Consider the following 22,560-nt stretch of genomic DNA (forward strand, 5'->3'; position numbering starts at 1 on the left):
TGGCATTGTCGTCTTGGCCACATTAACATCAAACGCATCAAGAAACTTGTTCATGAAGGTGTTCTTGACTCATTCAATTTGCAACCTTTTGAGAATTGCGAAGGATCTTTGTTAGGCAAGATAATTAAGCAGCCATTCTCCAAGTTGGGAGAAAGGGCATGAGACTTGCTGGGTCTAATACACACCGATGTATGTGGACCAATGAGCTCCGCCACAAGGAACATACATCGATATTTTATCACCTTCACAGACGACTATAGTAGATATGGCTATGTCTACCTTATGTCGCACAAATCTGAATCGTTTGAAAAGTTCAAAGAATTTCAGAGTGAAGTTGAAAATCAGCTTGGCAAGAAAATCAAAGCCCTTCGATCGAATCAAGGTGGTGATTACTTGAGCCAAGAATTCGATGACCATCTGAAAGAAAAAGGTATACTTTCAGAATTGACAACTCCAGGAACTCCACAATGAAACGGAGTATCCGAAAGGAGAAATCAAACCTTGTTAGACATGGTACGATCTACAATGGGTCTTAGTGATCTTCCTATCTCTTTCTGGGGACACACACTTCTAACTGCGGCACTAACACTGAACCGTACTCCATCAAAAGCTGTAGAAAAGACTCCATACAAATTATGGACAAAAAAACCTCCTAGGTTGTCTTTTCTAAAGATATGGGGATGCGAAGCATATGTCAAGAAATTGATTTCTGACAAACTTCATCCCAAATCTGACAAGGTTTACTTTGTGGGCTACCCAAATGAAACCAAAGGGTATTACTTCTACAATAAATCCGAGAACAAAGTGTTTATTGCTTGCGATAGTGTCTTTTTGGAGAAGGAGCACCTTTCTAAAATGACAAGTGGGAGGAAAATCAAACTGAATGAAGTTCAAGAGGATGAGCAACAAAATCAAATTGACAATCAAAGTGCTCAAACAGCATCTGTTGACGCTGGTCAAAATGGTTAAAATGTGCAAAGTCAAACCGACAATGCAAATGCTCAGTCCGTTACCCTGCGTAGGTCTCAAAGGCCGAGATCTTGACCTGATAGATATCTTGGTATTGTATTAACTAAGAATTAGGACATCCTGGTTATGGATGGAGCTGAACCGGCAACCTACAAGCAAGCGATAGCAAGCACCGACTCTGCTAAATGGCAAGAGGCCATGAGATTTGAAATGGATTCCATGTTTGAAAATTAAGTCTGGGACTTGCCTGACTTACCCGAGGGTTACATACCTATCAAATGTAAGTGGATTTTCAGATTGAAAATCGACAAATATGGAAATGTATTCATTGACAAAGCTAGATTGGTAGCAAAAGGTTACATGCATGTTCATGGTATTGATTATGATGAAATATTTTCTCCAGTTGCAATGCTTAAATCCGTCCGGATCCTCCCAGCGATTGCTGCATATTACAATTATGAAATATGGCAGATGGACGTCAAAACCGCCTTCCTCAATGGGATTTTGGAAGAAACTGTGTATATGACACAGCCTAAAGGTTTTGGTGACCAAAACAATGCTGAGAAAGTTTGTAAACTAAAAAGTCCATCTACGGGCTAAAACAAGCTAGCAGAAGTTGGAATCTGCGATTCGATGAAGCCATTAGTAAGTTTGTTTTTATCAAGAATCCAGATGAATCTTGTGTTTACAAGAGGGTCAGTGGGAGTGTCATCGCCTTCCTAGTCTTATATGTCGATGACATATTGCTCATTGGAAACAACATTCCGATGTTAGAGTTTGTAAAGGCCTGGCTCAGAAAGTGTTTTTCAATGAAAGACTTGGGAGAAGCTCAGTACGTATAAGGTATCAAGATCTATAGGGATAGATCGAAAAGGATGATTGGATTGAGCCAAAGTACTTATATTGATAAGGTACTGGTATAGGGATAGATCGAAAAGGATGATTGGATTGAGCCAAAGTACTTATATTGATAAGGTACTAAAAAAAATACGTTATCCTAAAAAAAAAAAATTTTTAAAAAAATAAAAAATAAAAGAAATACGTTGTATATTAATCTAAAAATCTTGGTTACACATAATTCGAAAAACCTAGTTAAAAATTTCAACAATTAAATTGAAATAGTCAATCACTACTAGCTAAATTTTACATACTCAATCTTGAACTACATTATCATTGATCTATCGGTAGCTAGCGTGGATACTCGAAACGACAAAGTGGACATGTTCTTTTGTTCTTGAACCACCTTCCTATGCAACTCTCATGAAAACCGTGGTTGCAACTCAAGACACACATAATATTCTCTTTAACTTCATCGAGACAAATCGAACAAGGCTCATCGCATTCCTCAACAGCTACCCGCTTAAGACTTGCCATAAGATTATCAGTATCTTCATGATTAGTGACGTCATTATTAAGGCTTCCCTAAATCTCGATCATTGATATTTGCATTGTTGACCATGATTCGTCTTGCTCTCTAATGAAGTTGTTTAACGCCGCGAAACGACTTAAAATTGTGATGTTAACTATGGACATTGTTGAATTGGGTTGTAGGATTGTGGTGAATTGGCGACGTAATGATATGAAATTTGTTTAGTGCGTAAAAATAAATTTGGGTGGTATGAATTTATGAAATATGAGTGACTAATCATATATTCGTATATATAGCAAGTGCAAAGTCGGTTGAAATCAAATTTGACCGTTGGTGTATACACTTATATTTGATATCAAATTCCTCTTTCTACTCCATGATTGGACACGGTAAATCTTTTTGAGATTTTTGTAAGATTTTTTTTTATTTTATTATTTTTTTTTTTTGAAAACTAGGTTAAGTCGGTATTTAATTTTCACTATTTATCAGTTTACACTGTATATAATTTATTGTAAAATTAATATTTAATTGTAAAATAAGATGAATATTGAATTCACAAAATTAAAAAAATTGCACTATTGTACTAAAGAAAACCAAGATATCCAGTATTACATAGAGTAATAAAAATAATTATTTTTTACATCACAAAGTTGTAGATAGGAATATATTAATATTTTTATAGAACGTGTCTAATTGGATCGAATATGCTTATCAAATAGGAAGGAAAATATTAATTTACAATATTAAATATTTTTTAAGAAACTTTGGCAAAAACAAAAACAAAATCTTTTGGAGGAAAAACTTTTAACTAGAAGATTCGTTACTCCTGATTTTGCCTTTAATTAGTTTAAAGCTATAGATGATTGTTTTTACTTAAACAACAACATAATTTTGTTAGTTGCTACTCATTTATGTATTTTTTTTAATTAGGAAATTTAACTGTTACTACGCATTAAATAGCAATTTAACCTTACACCCGGGTGTTAGATTATGTTAGAGAGCTTGTTATATACAACCTGATGTACCGTACATCCATGGGTAATTTTTCTCATTTTGATGATTGTTTTTTATTTAATCATCTAATAAAGTTCGAAATTAATTAACCTTGAGTTAGTTGGGTGTACGGTGCACCCGGATGTATATAACAAATTGTAAACCGAAATTTTAATTTCACCTTTTTTTTCCCTCAAAATTGGATTTTGCTACCACTAACAACTTCCATCAAGTAAAGTGTTAGTGTGGCCATTTTGGTTAAGCTTTTATTCTTGATTTACGTGTCAAAAATCATTCCATGCTTAAGGAAACAAATTGAGCTCGCAATTGACAAAAAAAAAAAACACACACACACACACAACACAAAACAACGTGAATGCCTCGTTTTGCATAAATATAGTACTCTAAACGTGTCAAAAACAATCTGACACGAAAAAACCATCCACTTTGAACTGTAACCGATCGACCTGAAGAAATTTAGATGCCACACTTAAATGTCATCAAATTGGAACTCAACCCAAATTGAAATTCGACCTTATTTTAACTTAACCATATTGATTTGATCTGACGTGAATGACTAAAACTCAACTTGACACTAATTTGGACCTGATGTGAACTCAAACCGATACCAGTTTGAACCGACTTGAACTCAACATGACCTAAAACCTTACAAATGCTCGATTCAATATGATCTATTTTGACTTGACTTGAGTTCAACATGATTTGAAACCAAACATAAATTTTACTCAATCCACTGTTGACCTTCCTACTTCGATTCATGTAAATGTTTGTTTAATTAATCGGTAAAAAACTTTTTTAATATCACATAACCCAATGACCATATTAGTTCATTATTTATCGTGTCACTTATATAGATAGATAAGTCATCGATTGATATTTTGATTTTTGATTTGGCTTACAAATAAAACTGATATATACAATATCTAATCTAATAAGTAATCAACGTATTCTAAACATGATACTAAACAAATATTAACAAAAGTCTAGGCATGATGCTAACATGATTAACTTATTAACACCTATACTTGATGATTAAAGTTGAAATAATCAATCCTAAAGATATAAGATACTAGCCCTTAGGTGTCACACCTAATAAATATAGTAGAATTAATTAAAGTAAGAAAATAATTAAGGGTTTGTTCGACAAAACTAGCCGTAGCTGTTGGCTATCAGCTTTTGAGTAGCTGTGAGTTGTAGAGGTAGCTGTGAGCTGTCAAGTAGTAGCTGCTAGAGGTCAGCTGTCAAGGTAGCGGTTCATACTATGAGTGTTCGGTAAAAGTAGCGATTGAAACTATAAAATACAATCGTCATTATTATTATTATTATTATTATTATTATTATTATTATTATTATTATTATTATTATTGTGACGTGTTATGTGTCATATGTTTGATAATTTTTAAAATTTTATAGTATAATGTACATTGCTAATAAATAATCAATTTATAAAATAAAAGATAGAAAAAAAATACTCCTTATAATGAAAGGAATAAAAGACAAAAAGATATGAAATAGAAAATTTTGACATTATGGTTGACCGAAACAAATAACACTGAGTCAAAAAGATAAGAACATACTCGGAAGAAGCATTAAAAAAAAGTTCATTAGAAAAGAAAAACAATTAAAAAAAAAAACGTTGAACGCTACTTTACATTTTCAAAAGCTATCTTTTTAAACTTTCAACAACATCTACTTAAAAGCTACCTTAACCACTAATAGCTATACTTAAAACATTACTTCACCAAACACTAATACTTCCTCCGTTAATGGTTATTTGCAACAAAGGGGTATTATTTGTGAGATATAAAATATTCCTTTGTTGCAAATAACCATTGACGGAGGAAGTATTATTTTAAATTAGTGTTTTGACTAGGTCTAAAAGCTAATACCTACCTTAAAAGCTAATGCCGAACATACCCTAAATTTATCTACATTGAATGCGGCTCTTTCCAACTACATCATCATTAGAACTTTAGTAAACTTCAATAAAAATATAAATTGAATTATGTTAAATAAAGTTTAGATTTTAAACCCTTAAGTGTTACCGTTTTTTAAGTCGTGGACAACCGACGTAGTTTGAGTAAAATATTGATGTAAAGGAACACTTGGAGGTGAAATATATTTTTTGAAGATTAGAGAAATGAAAGTAGAGGCGAAGGGAGGGGAGATAATGGAGTACAACTCCCCCTCCCCCCCCCCCCCCCCCCTCAAAAAATAAAGTTAAAAAAAAATACAAAACAACATTGTTTATTGTTGATTGTATAAACATCAATGCCTGGCGTTGTTAAGTTGTTAGCTTGTTAAGACCCCGTTCTTTAAAGCTACTCTGCTCTACTCTCCTCTGCTCAAAAGAAATCTGCTCTGCTCTGCTCGGCTCTATTTTCAAATAATAATTAATAATAACAACAATAATAATTAATATTCAATAATAATAATTAATATTGTTTTGCTGATAATAATTTATCATTTTGAATAATTATATTGAATATTAATATTAAAAATAATTTGAATAATTATTACTATTAATAATAATTAATATTAATTCATCATAATAATTAATAATTATCAATAATAATATTTAATAATTCAAACTATTAAGAATTAATATTTAATAAAATTATTAATTAATAATTTCTAATAATTATAACAATTCTTTCAAAAAAATAAATAATAATAATATTAATAATAATAACAATTAATAACAATTTCTTTTATAAACATTTGATATTAGAATCACAATGTGTAGAAACATTTTATGTGGGTATTGATTGTTAGTTAATTGAGTTGAATTATTTTTCAACTCTTTCCATATATTTAGTAATAAAAAAAGAGGTTGTTTTCAAGTAGTACTTTGTATATTATTAATATTTTTAGGGTTAAAAATATATGATTAAGACAAATTTATAGGTAAAATCATTATTACTCATTAAATCATTTATTTTAAATTTTTTTATGAAATTAATATAAATAAACCGTTGTCTTTTATCTTTCTACTATTAACATATGTTAAATATGGTACACATATATTTATGTTTTCACTCATCTGAATCGTATATGCACTTAATAATAATAATAATAATAATAATAATAATAATAATAATAATAATAATAATAATAATAATAATAGTAGCAGTAGCAGTAGCAGTAGCAGTAGCAGTAGCAGTAGTAGTAGTAATAATAGTAATAGTAATAATATAAATAGTAATAGTAATAATAATAATAATAATAATAATAATAATAATAATAATAATAATAATAATAACAACATTAATAATAATATTAATAATAATGTTGAAATCTACTCTGCCCAGAAGCTCAAAAGAACAGGGCCTAAGTGTGTTAAATTGTTTGATTTTGTATGCATGATATGCTTATTGAATTATTATATATTGATTGAAAATATAACTCAATTGGAACATGTTAAATAACTCACGTATTTAAGACATGTTCACATTTATTGAACTCAGCTGACTGAACTGAACTAAACTGAACTAAACTAAACTGATTGGAGGAATTGAACTGAACTGAACTGATTGGAGCTGAATTGAATTGAACTGAATTGAATAGAGCTGAAATGAATATTTTATGAAAGAAGGAAATTAAGAGTTGAATTAAACTGAAGTGAATGCACTAAACTGAGATGATTGGAGCTAAACTAAACTGTACTGAACTGAACTAACTGAAGCTGAAGTGAACATACCCTTAATTCAACCAAGTCCAAGACAATAAAACAATACGATCTTCTGCAATTCATGTTTAGCCCGTTCACTTAGCTCTACCTCACGGAAGTAAATGATGTGAAAATAGGTAGTTTAAAGTAATGGTAAGATTTTGTATATGATGTTGAAATTTTCCTCATGAATCGGAGAAAAAATTAATATAAAGGATTATCCTCTAAACTTTAATTTTTTTCATTTTTATAATTGTGTGACTAATTATTTATATTTTGCTTGTTGAATTTTAAAATTTAAATGATTAAACTATCTATGTGTTCAATTTTTTAATAAGCTCTTCTGTCAAATTCTATGCAATGTTTAGTTGATCTCGCCACCTGGTTAGAAATTTCAATCCTGGCTCCGCCACTGGATGGAAGATCAATAATAGAGAGCATAGGAGAGAGTTGGTGCTGAAAATTTGTCCGTAACCATCAAAAGACTATGGCATATATAGAAACAGAGTCATAAAAATTGATAGAATTTATGACGAAGCTAGCGTGGCAGTTGTCGGTAATTTATCTGTTCAAAAACTTTTACATACAACCGGTGTGCAGTAAAATACTGAACAACGGATTTTCGCACGTGTGAACAGTGTTTTTTTTTTTCCTTTTTCCAAAATAACGACATCTCCTTCAAAACTCCTTCAGCAAGCAACAATGGAGGAGAGAGAAAACTCCAATTTTCTAGATTCAAAACTCCTTCACCAAGCAACCATGGAGGAGAGAGAAAACTCCAATTTTCGATCAACAATGCCGGAAACCTCCAGATCGTCCAATTACGAAAACCTAATGCGCGAATTTCTTCAATTACAAATAGAAAATCAACCACCATTAACGCAACATCCAGAGAAAACATGGAGTTTCGACCTCAATCAAACATTCAGAGAAGGTGAAGCAGAGAATTTCGTTGATGATCTCGATCAGTTTAATGATGATAACATTCAAAACTCAAAAGTTCCAGAAATTCAAATACAAGGTAAAAATCTAAACAAATACTAACCTATTGTTTGTTTTTACTTAAATTTTTGATTTAATTTTCAATAATTAATGCAGATATTGAAAATCAAGGTGTTTCAAATACATTAGACGATGAAGATCAAGTTATTCCGAACACATTAGATGAAGAAGGAAAACCAGTAGAAAAAGACGAAGGTAAAATTCTATAAAAGTTTCATATATTATGGCAAAAGTTACATATATTATGGCAAAAGTTACATTGACTATATTTATGAACAAGTATAGGTGAGTTGAAAAGCAGAAACATGCTAGTCTTTGCCCTACTTGATTTACCTAGTCGTGTAGTATATTGTCCTGATTTATTAGAAAGAATTATTTGGCTGTTTGTCGAAGGATATCGTGTTAAAACTGCTAAAAGTTGGCAAAATTTTATATTGTACTTTGTATAAGTTACATGAAGCGTAGTTTTATTGAAATGGGAAGAAGGTATGATAGACTTGCTTAACGTAGCGAGTAAAAAGGGGATGGCTGTGTGAGTGTGTGCCTACATGTTGTGGGGGTAATTAAAATGGCTTTGGTTATACTTGGCATTAAAAGCTTAGATCAATCTATCGCTCCTCTAAGATTTATTGTGCTTTTTATGAGAAGAGCAGAAATAGAAGAGAGTGGGAGTAGAAATCTTATTGGAACAGAGTCAGGAGGTAGTTAACCAAAGTAATAAGGACATTTCCTTTTTTCTTCAGTAAAGGGTGGCTAACCTTGCAGCTTTGAAATAGAACCTATCGTACAAGTGAATGTATCGTGAGCAGGAGCAGGATTCTGTATAGGCTGAACAATATTGCTCCCTGATTTTGCAGTAATTTGAAGGCCTTATTAATTGTTATAAACATAGCAAGATGAAGAATCCTGTAATATACGAAGTACAATTTATCAAACAGTAAAAATTTAGCTTCTATATGGTTAATTACGAAAGTTGGTAGTATATAAGAAATTTTACACCAATTTTTGAGTATGTACCCCTGTACTAAATAACTTATTCTTTATGCATATGCTTAAGTGCATAACCTATATTTATAACACTATGCTCCCATGTTCTCATGCCTCTAGGTACTTGTTTATGATTTTGTTCATGCTGTAATTGTGATTTTGGTTACAACTGTTACTAGAAAAGGCTAAATATCTCTTATTCTACTAATGCACAGATACAAATCCAAAACCAATAGATACCACTGGTTTAGATATGGAAGGATCATTAGTTGGAGTGGAAAGAGACACTTATCAAGAAATTTATGACTTGTACAGTCTACATGCTTCTACGGTGGGATTTTCAATAAGAAAGCATACAACAAGGTACCGCTTACACACACGTATAGTCACAGAGAAATACTATGTGTGTTCTGCGGAAGGAAAAAGACATACTGCTGCAAAGAAGACAAATATGGTTCTAATGGTTCATGAAGGATTTAAAACAAAGAAAACCACGACAAGTCTCCATTACAAGAACTAAGTGCAAGGCAAGCCTAAGAGCAAAAATGAATGATGATGGAAAATTTAAGGTGGTGTCACATGTGTTACAGCATAATCATGAACTAACAAGAAAGCAGTGGCATTATTTGCATCGATCTGAGAGAGAAGTAACAATAGAAAAGGCAGAAGCAATTAAAACAATGAAATCTGCTGGACTTTCAACAATGGACACATATAATTACATGTGTACAGAAGCTAATGGAGAAGAAAACTTGGGGCATAGTGTTGTAGATCACCTCAATTTCTGCTCAAGACTAAGAATGGAACAAATAGAGGCCGGAGATGCTCAGACATTAGTGAACATTCTGATCGAAGAACAAAAAGAAGATCCTAACTTCTATTTTAGAGTGAAATTCGACACAGAAGGTAGAATTTCCAACATTTTTTGGAGAGATGGAATGATGTTAGAGGATTACAAAATATACGGAGATGTTCTTGTATTTGATACAACATACAGAACAAATCGGTATAACCTTATATGTGCTCCTTTTGTTGGAATAGATAACCATTGGAAAAATTGTATGTTTGCATGTGCATTCATAGGCAATGAAAAAACAGAGTCGTTTGTGTGGTTGCTTCAAACCTTTAAAAAATCTATGGAGAATAAAATTCCAACCTCCATATTCACTGACCAAGACCAGGCAATGGCTCTTGCAATTGAGCAGGTACTACTTTTTCTATTTGAATTATCATATTCACTGATTCTAGTCTCATTTTGAGTCATTTTTGTGTTCATTACTTTTATGAATATAAGTATCACTTATGTGAGTATAAATGTTACTTTTGTGAGTAAAAATATCACTATTGTGAGAATAAGTGTTCAAGTTTAGTGACATATCACATTCTGAATGCAGGTATTGCCAGACACAAGGCATAGGCTATGCATATGGCACTTAGAACAAAATGCAATAACACGCTTTGGAGCCCTTAAAAGTGATAATGAGTTCAAAAAAATATTCAACAAATGCTTGAAGGGATGTGTGACAGAAAAAGAATTTGAAGAAAGATGGAAAGAAATGAAACAAAAATTTGATTTGGTTAATCATGCATGGTACCAAAGGGTGTATGATCTAAAGGAAAAGTGGTGTCCAGCACTCAGTAAAGATTTCTTCTCGGCAGGAATTCTTTCATCACAAAGAAGTGAAAGTACGAACCATGCAGTAGGATTCAGAGCTAATAAATCAACAACACTGACAGAATTCTATGGCATCTTTGTAAGAACCATAAAAAGATGGAGAAGTGATGAGAAGTATAATGAGTTTACCTGCAGCAAATCAATAGCCTTTACTTCATTGCCACTATCCGGAATGCTAAAGCATGCTGCACAGGTACTTTTATATTCCTTTATTACATATATCTAAGACCTGAAAACAAACAACATAAGCAAATATAAAAACGATACATGCAAAAGAACATGACTGGTAGTAAGTTATTGCTCTAATGTACAGGTTTACACATTGTCTCTGTTTAGAGACTTCGAAGAGGAATTTGGATACTCAATGGCGACCACAGTCCAAATTCTAGGGAGAACTGAAGAAAACATTATTCTTTATGAAGTATCTCTAGAAGAAAAGCCATGGTCTTCCCAACAGGTAAGTTACATACATGAGAGCCAAACTATATGGTGCACTTGCGAGAATTTCGAAGCTTCTGGTTGGCTATGCTATCACTGACTCAGAATTTTACATCTACATTCTATTACAAGAATTCCAGAGAAGTACATTAGCAAAAGATGGACAAAGCTTGCAAAGTCTGAAGTATGGAATAGAATGGAAAAAAAGGATCCAAAACTCCCATATACACCATGGAGACATACAATGATGAGAAAATATTATAACTTAATCTTAAAGAGTCAAGAAAATGAAAAGGCAAGAGCATTCATGGAGGAAAACTTCAAAAGCTGTATGAAAATGGTGGAAGACTTACTTGCTGCTGATGCTTTTACAGAGGAGGTTGCTGCAAGTGATGACAATTCTAATGTGGCAGAGAGTGCTCAGAGTAACAATAATACTACTGCTTCTTCATCAACAAGTACAACCATACCCACTATATTAGACCCTAAGAGAGCTGTAACAAAAGGGAGAAGCAAGAGAGCAAAAGGAGCACTTGAAAAAGGGAAGAAATCAAAGCAAAAACCATTACCAGATCCAAATTCAGAGTTTGGATCGAAGACACCTAATGTGCGACTTTTTTGAACTTGTAGTGAGTTTGGATGAAACACAATTGCAAACTTTTTTGTAGTAAGTTTATTTTTGTTTTATGCTACTATTGACTTTCATACAGAATATTTTGTAGTGAGTTTATTTTTGTGATATGGAATTGCTCATGAATTATGAACATTTATATAATGTTACACTGATACTTGAAAAAGTAATGCATATACTGGCAAAAGTGATGCATATACTGGCAAAAGTGATGAATTTACTAACAAAAGTGACACTAACACTTACAAAAGTGATGCATTTACAGAAAAGTAACACTAATACTCGCAAAAGTAACAATAATACTCACAAAAGTGATGCATCTGCTCACGAAAGTGATACTTTTTACTCACAAAAGAAATATGTCACTCACAAAAGTGATATTTATATTCACAAAAGTGACAATAATAATCACAAAAGTGTCCGTTTTTAAAATGAATAAAATGGTAATATATATAAAAAATTAAGATATATACCAAGTCTGCACCAATAACATCACAACCAAAATTTTCATATGTAACCCATTCAACCCAAATTTCGTGCAAAGCGGAGACAGCAGAACTAGCAGAACTATCTTCGTTCCCCTCTGATACATGCAAAAAAGCAAACTAAAAGGAAAAAATAAATAAATGAAAAGTGTAAGAAAACAAATAACTCAAAACAGAAAGTTGCTTACACTTTGCCTCGCACCAAAAAAGAATCTGTGAGGACCATAAGTATCATAAAAACACGATTCATTTAGATAAATGCAGTAGAAATCAACTACTGACCAACGAACCAAATTAGGATGCACCAAAGACACCATATCCTCTCTTGGAATGAGAAAATGCAATCCATAAGTAACAAGATTCTCACTGCAAGGTCAAACAATATTATTAATATCAAAACAAAAAGAAAAAGAAAAAAAAAGTTTCAAAAAATATGACAATTAAAAAAGAACTTACTTATTATTAAATAAGTGATCCACCAGACAATAATCAAGAGCTTCTAAATATAATCGAGGTAATTTTTCACTAAAAGCACGAGAATTACTTTTCATAAATGGCGTAACAAACACTACACTCTGACCACCAATTTCACCATAGTCCAAAGAACACAAACTTTTATTTGTTCTCATGACTGGACCACCTCTGCCACCACCATCTCCACCACCACCACCTCCACCACCACCACCACCACCGCCACCATCTCCACCACCACCATCTCCACCACCTCCACCATCTCCATCATCTTGTAGGGTAGACTTTGATGAAGTACTTGCATCAACTTTAAACAACTCATCCACTGACTTCATTTTTATAAACTCATCAATTAAGCCATCAAGAAGCTTATGATAATACGGGTTAGACAAAAGTTGTTGTGTTTGAGACAACTCAATAGAATCAGCATCCAAAGAAACAGAATGTTCAACAAAACGACTATGCACCAACCGTTGCAAAGTACTAAAACAATTGGAATTCACGGATGAAAACAGCTCCATGTTCCTTTTCATAAAAAGAAACGCCTCATGCAAATCCTACACGTTAACAAACAATTATATCAGAATAGAACAAAAAAAAATTAATTAAAAATTAAATGCTAAGTTTTGTTGAAGAATGGTGATTCATTCCTTAGAAAAAAGCAAAACAATGCTGAACCGAAAGGCGTCAAGAAGACATATTGATAAGTCAACAAGACACTCTCAAATTGATAAGATGGTGAAGTTCTTCGACACTGAGTTCGATCCAGCAGCTCAGACTGCACCAAAATGGAGCATCTATAAAGTTCCACACGATGACTACCATCTGGCAGAAATTGTCCTTACTGACCGATGCTTCATTCTTGAGCTATTTATACGATCTCATATCCGACAGTACATTAAAATTAAAATGCAAGATAGAGTTCTGCCAAAAAAAAAAAAGAAAAAGAAAGAACATACATCAGTTGCAGCACTTTTGATCTCAGAATCAGTTAATACTCCTTCAGGCAAGTTGAAAGTCACACATCTTCTACCATCATCAATAGGAGCTGCACCAACTTCACCCTTACTTAAGTTGTTAACATTTGAATCAACACCCTTAGCAGAAGCTGGATAAGTCAATTCATTCAAAACCCCCTGACCAAATCCACCGGCCTTCAACTCCAAGGACACCCTGTTTCTCACTTTTTTATCTGTCCAGTGTTGGATAAGAGGAATAGTGGAGTTCTCTACTACACCTTGGAAATTCAAACGATGAAAATACATAATCTTAAGCAACAACAAACATCCACTAATACTATCTTTAGCCTCAGAATTTTTGTAACTAACAACAGAATTCATCAACTTTCTCAAAACAAATGAACACCAATCAAGATTTTTAATCTGATCAACATCATCCACAGCATTAACTAACCTAAAATTAACCGTCCTATTAGCGGTAGGAACAAGCATACTACTAAGAGCATGCATAACAAATAACCTCTTAAATTCATCACCTCCATTCACCAACTCCTTGATCCTAGTTTCTAATCTAGCCAAAGGTATCAGCTCCTTAACACCAACATCAAAAGCAGCTCTCCATTTATTTTTCAACGCACTATCATCTTGAGATTGACCTTTGTAACTACCCTTCATTTCAGGAACCTCACGACCTTCTACCTTAGGCAAACCAAAAACATCACACACATCAACCTTAGTCACAACAAACTCGATGATCCTTACCTTCAGCCACACAAAACATACAAGTATATCCATTAAAACTCTCAACAAGCCAAGGAAGTAAACCTCCAACCATACTCTCCACACGTCAAGATAACAAACCACCAAATCCAACCTCTTCTACATGTTTTTTTTGAGTCGGAGAAAGCCCACTTACAACCTTAACTAATGAAGAAGGTCTACAACGACAGGTAATTTTCCTATCAGGCCTGAAAAAAAAAAATTATTATAACATACTTATATACTGAAATTTAAATTATCATATAAAATTAAACATGAATTATGAACATTTATACAAATTTTTATACTTATTCTCACAAAAGTGACAATCATAATCACAAAAAATGATACTCATGACACTCATTAAAGGGATATAATACTAAAAAAAAAGTGATTACTATCAAAACTTTCACAAAATGATACTTGCACTCACAAAAGTGACATTGATACATACAAAAGTGAAAGATATACTCACAAAAGTAACACTTAATATATTGACACAAAAATCACATAAGAACATAATTAATCAAAGTTACCTATACTCTTACAAAAGTCACAATTCCATTCACAAAAGTATAGCAAATATACAATATTCTAAAACATAAAATCTTACCCGTCATCCTCTTTTTCATGCCTCTTCCTTTTATTTCCCTTGGATGTACTTCCTTCACCTTTCAACTTCTTTTTTCCTCCTGCATCCATTTTATTTACTGTTTTCTCAGCTCTACTATAACGAAAACCTTTGATAGATCCTACCAATTAATTAAAAAAAAAACATCACAACAAAATTTTTTTTAATCTGGCATAATACAATTAGTAAGACACACTAATGTGTATAGACACACAAAAATTAGGGAGAGTGCTTCAAAGAAAATAGCTATAAGTTAAGTAATGCTAATCCGGCTGAGAGAAAGGTTTCAGGGTAAATAATGGATGTGTCAGGGGATGTAGAGTGGGGAGAGATACCCAACATAAACTCTATAACAAAGAAGCCATATTATATGGATACACTTACTAATATTTCACTCTAAAGTCTGAGATGTGAACACAATAAGGGAGTTCATGGGCCATGACTCTTGAATCTGTGTTCATCACAATAAATGCTACTCTTCATAATCTATACGAGTAGCTCAAAATGATTAAGGTTGTCTACTACCAAATCAGTAAATAGCCTACAAGATAGCTCAAAAGGCTAAATAGCTAGCAACACAGCAACATAAGAGTACTAACGAGCCCTCACATTTCAACATGATTCTTCAAGCCCTCACAATAAATGAATAATTGTACTACTATGAACATGCAGTTTTTCATTTGGACATTTTTACAAACACCTAGTAGGCAATTCTCAAAATAAACCTAATCTAAGCAAAAGCATGTGATTAAAACGCACAATCAAACAAACATAGCACAAACTGAACAAAAAAAAATGCGAAAAGGAGAACAAATACTAACCTAGAGCAACATTATCATCACCAGAAACCAAACTCTTCTTCTTCACCATTGCAAAAACTACAAAAAATCCAAAACAACGAAAACCTAAAAATCAAAACACTTAAAACTATATAAAATGAAATAAAATTGAGTAAACAAACCTGAAATCAGCAACAATCAACTTCAAAGTGAAGAAATTAAAGATCGAAGAGAGAGAAATTGAAGTAGCAACAATGAATTTCTGCAAATCGCCAAAAGCCAGAGAAGAAGAGAAGTAGAAGAGAGAGAAAAAGATCAGAGAAAGAGAACCAGAATGAAGAGGAAAGAGAAAATAAGAAAGTTTTTTTGTTCTTTTTTCTTTTACACGTGTGAGCCCAAATTGGGCAACCCAATTTGCACTTCCTTGTTGTGATTTTCAGTAAATTAGTGAAAACCCGATTTTATTAAAAGTTTGTCTTATCAAAAACTTTTACATACAACCGGTGTACTGTAAAATACTGAACAACGGATTTTCGCACGTGTGAACAATTTTTTTTTTTTTCCTTTTTCCAAAATAACGACATCTCCTTCAAAACTCCTTCAGCAAGCAACAATGGAGGAGAGAGAAAACTCCAATTTTCCAGATTCAAAACTCCTTCACCAAGCAACCATGGAGGAGAGAGAAAACTCCAATTTTCGATCAACAATGCCGGAAACCTCCAGATCGTCCAATTACGAAAACCTAATGCGCGAATTTCTGCAATTACAAAGAGAAAATCAACCACCATTAACGCAAAATCCAGAGAAAACATGGAGTTTCGACCTCAATCAAACATTCAGAGAAGGTGAAGCAGAGAATTTCGTTGATGATCTCGATCAGTTTAATGATGATAACATTCAAAACTCAAAAGTTCCAGAAATTCAAATACAAGGTAAAAATCTAAACAAATACTAACCTATTGTTTGTTTTTGCTTAAATTTTTTATTTAATTTTCAATAATTAATGCAGATATTGAAAATCAAGGTGTTTCAAATACATTAGACGATGAAGATCAAGTTATTCCGAACACATTAGATGAAGAAGGACAACCAGTAGATGAAGACGAAGGTAAAATTCTATAAAAGTTACATATATTATGGCAAAAGTTACATTGACTATATTTATGAACAAGTATAGGTGAGTTGAAAAGCAGAAACATGCTAGTCTTTGCCCTACTTGATTTACCTAGTCGTGTAGTATATTGTCCTGATTTATTAGAAAGAATTATTTGGCTGTTTGTCGAAGGATATCGTGTTAAAACTGCTAAAAGTTGGCAAAATTTTATATTGTACTTTGTATAAGTTACATGAAGCGTAGTTTTATTGAAATGGGAAGAAGGTATGATAGACTTGCTTAACGTAGCGAGTAAAAAGGGGATGGTTGTGTGAGTGTGTGCCTACATGTTGTGGGGGTAATTAAAATGGCTTTGGTTATACTTGGCATTAAAAGCTTAGATCAATCTATCGCTCCTCTAAGATTTATTGTGCTTTTTATGAGAAGAGCAGAAATAGAAGAGAGTGGGAGTAGAAATATTATTGGAACAGAGTCAGGAGGTAGTTAACCAGAGTAATAAGGACATTTCCTTTTTTCTTCAGTAAAGGGTGGCTAACCTTGCAGCTTTGAAATAGAACCTATCCTACAAGTGAATGTATCGTGAGCAGGAGCAGGATTCTGTATAGGCTGAACAATATTGCTCCCTGATTTTGCAGTAATTTGAAGGCCTTATTAATTGTTATAAACATAGCAAGATGAAGAATCCTGTAATATACGAAGTACAATTTATCAAACAGTAAAAATTTAGCTTCTATATGGTTAATTACGAAAGTTGGTAGTATATAAGAAATGTTACACCAATTTTTGAGTATGTACCCCTGTACTAAATAACTTATTCTTTATGCATATGCTTAAGTGCATAACCTATATTTATAACACTATGCTCCCATGTTCTCATGCCTCTAGGTACTTGTTTATGATTTTGTTCATGCTGTAATTGTGATTTTGGTTACAACTGTTACTAGAAAATGCTAAATATCTCTTATTCTACTAATGCACAGATACAAATCCAAAACCAATAGATACCACTGGTTTAGATATGGAAGGATCATTAGTTGGAGTGGAAAGAGACACTTATCAAGAAATTTATGACTTGTACAGTCTACATGCTTCTACGGTGGAATTTTCAATAAGAAAGCATACAACAAGGTACCGCTTACACACACGTATAGTCACAGAGAAATACTATGTGTGTTCTGCGGAAGGAAAAAGACATACTGCTGCAAAGAAGACAAATATGGTTCTAATGGTTCATGAAGGATTTAAAACAAAGAAAACCACGACAAGTCTCCATTACAAGAACTAAGTGCAAGGCAAGCCTAAGAGCAAAAATGAATGATGATGGAAAATTTAAGGTGGTGTCACATGTGTTACAGCATAATCATGAACTAACAAGAAAGCAGTGGCATTATTTGCATCGATCTGAGAGAGAAGTAACAATAGAAAAGGCAGAAGCAATTAAAACAATGAAATCTGCTGGACTTTCAACAATGGACACATATAATTACATGTGTACAGAAGCTAATGGAGAAGAAAACTTGGGGCATAGTGTTGTAGATCACCTCAATTTCTGCTCAAGACTAAGAATGGAACAAATAGAGGCCGGAGATGCTCAGACATTAGTGAACATTCTGATCGAAGAACAAAAAGAAGATCCTAACTTCTATTTTAGAGTGAAATTCGACACAGAAGGTAGAATTTCCAACATTTTTTGGAGAGATGGAATGATGTTAGAGGATTACAAAATATACGGAGATGTTCTTGTATTTGATACAACATACAGAACAAATCGGTATAACCTTATATGTGCTCCTTTTGTTGGAATAGATAACCATTGGAAAAATTGTATGTTTGCATGTGCATTCATAGGCAATGAAAAAACAGAGTCGTTTGTGTGGTTGCTTCAAACCTTTAAAAAATCTATGGAGAATAAAATTCCAACCTCCATATTCACTGACCAAGACCAGGCAATGGCTCTTGCAATTGAGCAGGTACTACTTTTTCTATTTGAATTATCATATTCACTGATTCTAGTCTCATTTTGAGTCATTTTTGTGTTCATTACTTTTATGAATATAAGTATCACTTATGTGAGTATAAATGTTACTTTTGTGAGTAAAAATATCACTATTGTGAGAATAAGTGTTCAAGTTTAGTGACATATCACATTCTGAATGCAGGTATTGCCAGACACAAGGCATAGGCTATGCATATGGCACTTAGAACAAAATGCAATAACACGCTTTGGAGCCCTTAAAAGTGATAATGAGTTCAAAAAAATATTCAACAAATGCTTGAAGGGATGTGTGACAGAAAAAGAATTTGAAGAAAGATGGAAAGAAATGAAACAAAAATTTGATTTGGTTAATCATGCATGGTACCAAAGGGTGTATGATCTAAAGGAAAAGTGGTGTCCAGCACTCAGTAAAGATTTCTTCTCGGCAGGAATTCTTTCATCACAAAGAAGTGAAAGTACGAACCATGCAGTAGGATTTAGAGCTAATAAATCAACAACACTGACAGAATTCTATGGCATCTTTGTAAGAACCATAAAAAGATGGAGAAGTGATGAGAAGTATAATGAGTTTACCTGCAGCAAATCAATAGCCTTTACTTCATTGCCACTATCCGGAATGCTAAAGCATGCTGCACAGGTACTTTTATATTCCTTTATTACATATATCTAAGACCTGAAAACAAACAACATAAGCAAATATAAAAACGATACATGCAAAAGAACATGACTGGTAGTAAGTTATTGCTCTAATGTACAGGTTTACACATTGTCTCTGTTTAGAGACTTCGAAGAGGAATTTGGATACTCAATGGCGACCACAGTCCAAATTCTAGGGAGAACTGAAGAAAACATTATTCTTTATGAAGTATCTCTAGAAGAAAAGCCATGGTCTTCCCAACAGGTAAGTTACATACATGAGAGCCAAACTATATGGTGCACTTGCGAGAATTTCGAAGCTTCTGGTTGGCTATGCTATCACTGACTCAGAATTTTACATCTACATTCTATTACAAGAATTCCAGAGAAGTACATTAGCAAAAGATGGACAAAGCTTGCAAAGTCTGAAGTATGGAATAGAATGGAAAAAAAGGATCCAAAACTCCCATATACACCATGGAGACATACAATGATGAGAAAATATTATAACTTAATCTTAAAGAGTCAAGAAAATGAAAAGGCAAGAGCATTCATGGAGGAAAACTTCAAAAGCTGTATGAAAATGGTGGAAGACTTACTTGCTGCTGATGCTTTTACAGAGGAGGTTGCTGCAAGTGATGACAATTCTAATGTGGCAGAGAGTGCTCAGAGTAACAATAATACTACTGCTTCTTCATCAACAAGTACAACCATACCCACTATATTAGACCCTAAGAGAGCTGTAACAAAAGGGAGAAGCAAGAGAGCAAAAGGAGCACTTGAAAAAGGGAAGAAATCAAAGCAAAAACCATTACCAGATCCAAATTCAGAGTTTGGATCGAAGACACCTAATGTGCGACTTTTTTGAACTTGTAGTGAGTTTGGATGAAACACAATTGCAAACTTTTTTGTAGTAAGTTTATTTTTGTTTTATGCTACTATTGACTTTCATACAGAATATTTTGTAGTGAGTTTATTTTTGTGATATGGAATTGCTCATGAATTATGAACATTTATATAATGTTACACTGATACTTGAAAAAGTAATGCATATACTGGCAAAAGTGATGCATATACTGGCAAAAGTGATGAATTTACTAACAAAAGTGACACTAACACTTACAAAAGTGATGCATTTACAGAAAAGTAACACTAATACTCGCAAAAGTAACAATAATACTCACAAAAGTGATGCATCTGCTCACGAAAGTGATACTTTTTACTCACAAAAGAAATATGTCACTCACAAAAGTGATATTTATATTCACAAAAGTGACAATAATAATCACAAAAGTGTCCGTTTTTAAAATGAATAAAATGGTAATATATATAAAAAATTAAGATATATACCAAGTCTGCACCAATAACATCACAACCAAAATTTTCATATGTAACCCATTCAACCCAAATTTCGTGCAAAGCGGAGACAGCAGAACTAGCAGAACTATCTTCGTTCCCCTCTGATACATGCAAAAAAGCAAACTAAAAGGAAAAAATAAATAAATGAAAAGTGTAAGAAAACAAATAACTCAAAACAGAAAGTTGCTTACACTTTGCCTCGCACCAAAAAAGAATCTGTGAGGACCATAAGTATCATAAAAACACGATTCATTTAGATAAATGCAGTAGAAATCAACTACTGACCAACGAACCAAATTAGGATGCACCAAAGACACCATATCCTCTCTTGGAATGAGAAAATGCAATCCATAAGTAACAAGATTCTCACTGCAAGGTCAAACAATATTATTAATATCAAAACAAAAAGAAAAAGAAAAAAAAAGTTTCAAAAAATATGACAATTAAAAAAGAACTTACTTATTATTAAATAAGTGATCCACCAGACAATAATCAAGAGCTTCTAAATATAATCGAGGTAATTTTTCACTAAAAGCACGAGAATTACTTTTCATAAATGGCGTAACAAACACTACACTCTGACCACCAATTTCACCATAGTCCAAAGAACACAAACTTTTATTTGTTCTCATGACTGGACCACCTCTGCCACCACCATCTCCACCACCACCACCTCCACCACCACCACCACCACCGCCACCATCTCCACCACCACCATCTCCACCACCTCCACCATCTCCATCATCTTGTAGGGTAGACTTTGATGAAGTACTTGCATCAACTTTAAACAACTCATCCACTGACTTCATTTTTATAAACTCATCAATTAAGCCATCAAGAAGCTTATGATAATACGGGTTAGACAAAAGTTGTTGTGTTTGAGACAACTCAATAGAATCAGCATCCAAAGAAACAGAATGTTCAACAAAACGACTATGCACCAACCGTTGCAAAGTACTAAAACAATTGGAATTCACGGATGAAAACAGCTCCATGTTCCTTTTCATAAAAAGAAACGCCTCATGCAAATCCTACACGTTAACAAACAATTATATCAGAATAGAACAAAAAAAAATTAATTAAAAATTAAATGCTAAGTTTTGTTGAAGAATGGTGATTCATTCCTTAGAAAAAAGCAAAACAATGCTGAACCGAAAGGCGTCAAGAAGACATATTGATAAGTCAACAAGACACTCTCAAATTGATAAGATGGTGAAGTTCTTCGACACTGAGTTCGATCCAGCAGCTCAGACTGCACCAAAATGGAGCATCTATAAAGTTCCACACGATGACTACCATCTGGCAGAAATTGTCCTTACTGACCGATGCTTCATTCTTGAGCTATTTATACGATCTCATATCCGACAATATATTAAAACTAAAATGCAAGATAGAGTTCTGCCAAAAAAAAAAAGAAAAAAAAAAGAAAAAGAAAGAACATACATCAGTTGCAGCACTTTTGATCTCAGAATCAGTTAATACTCCTTCAGGCAAGTTGAAAGTCACACATCTTCTACCATCATCAATAGGAGCTGCACCAACTTCACCCTTACTTAAGTTGTTAACATTTGAATCAACACCCTTAGCAGAAACTGGATAAGTCAATTCATTCAAAA

The 22,560-nt window shown here is 33.1% G+C and overlaps 2 protein-coding genes across 2 annotated transcripts; both read left to right on the forward strand.

Annotated features, from left to right (window-relative positions):
• The first annotated feature begins 9,556 nt into the window (after positions 1-9,556).
• On the forward strand, positions 9,557-11,746 carry LOC145578134 (protein FAR1-RELATED SEQUENCE 5-like). Its single transcript, XM_081635516.1, has 4 exons — positions 9,557-10,216; positions 10,406-10,879; positions 11,000-11,143; positions 11,402-11,746. Exons 1-4 carry the CDS (start codon positions 9,557-9,559, stop codon positions 11,744-11,746), a joined length of 1,623 nt encoding a protein of 540 aa, XP_081491642.1.
• A 6,517-nt stretch (positions 11,747-18,263) lies between these two features.
• Positions 18,264-20,453, forward strand: LOC145578135 (protein FAR1-RELATED SEQUENCE 5-like). Its single transcript, XM_081635517.1, has 4 exons — positions 18,264-18,923; positions 19,113-19,586; positions 19,707-19,850; positions 20,109-20,453. The coding sequence occupies exons 1-4, from the start codon at positions 18,264-18,266 to the stop codon at positions 20,451-20,453; spliced, it is 1,623 nt and encodes a 540-aa protein (XP_081491643.1).
• The last annotated feature ends 2,107 nt before the right edge of the window (positions 20,454-22,560 follow it).

Source organism: Chenopodium album, chromosome 14, assembly GCF_948465745.1.
Source record: "Chenopodium album chromosome 14, dcCheAlbu1.1, whole genome shotgun sequence".
Classification (NCBI taxonomy): Eukaryota; Viridiplantae; Streptophyta; class Magnoliopsida; order Caryophyllales; family Amaranthaceae; genus Chenopodium; species Chenopodium album.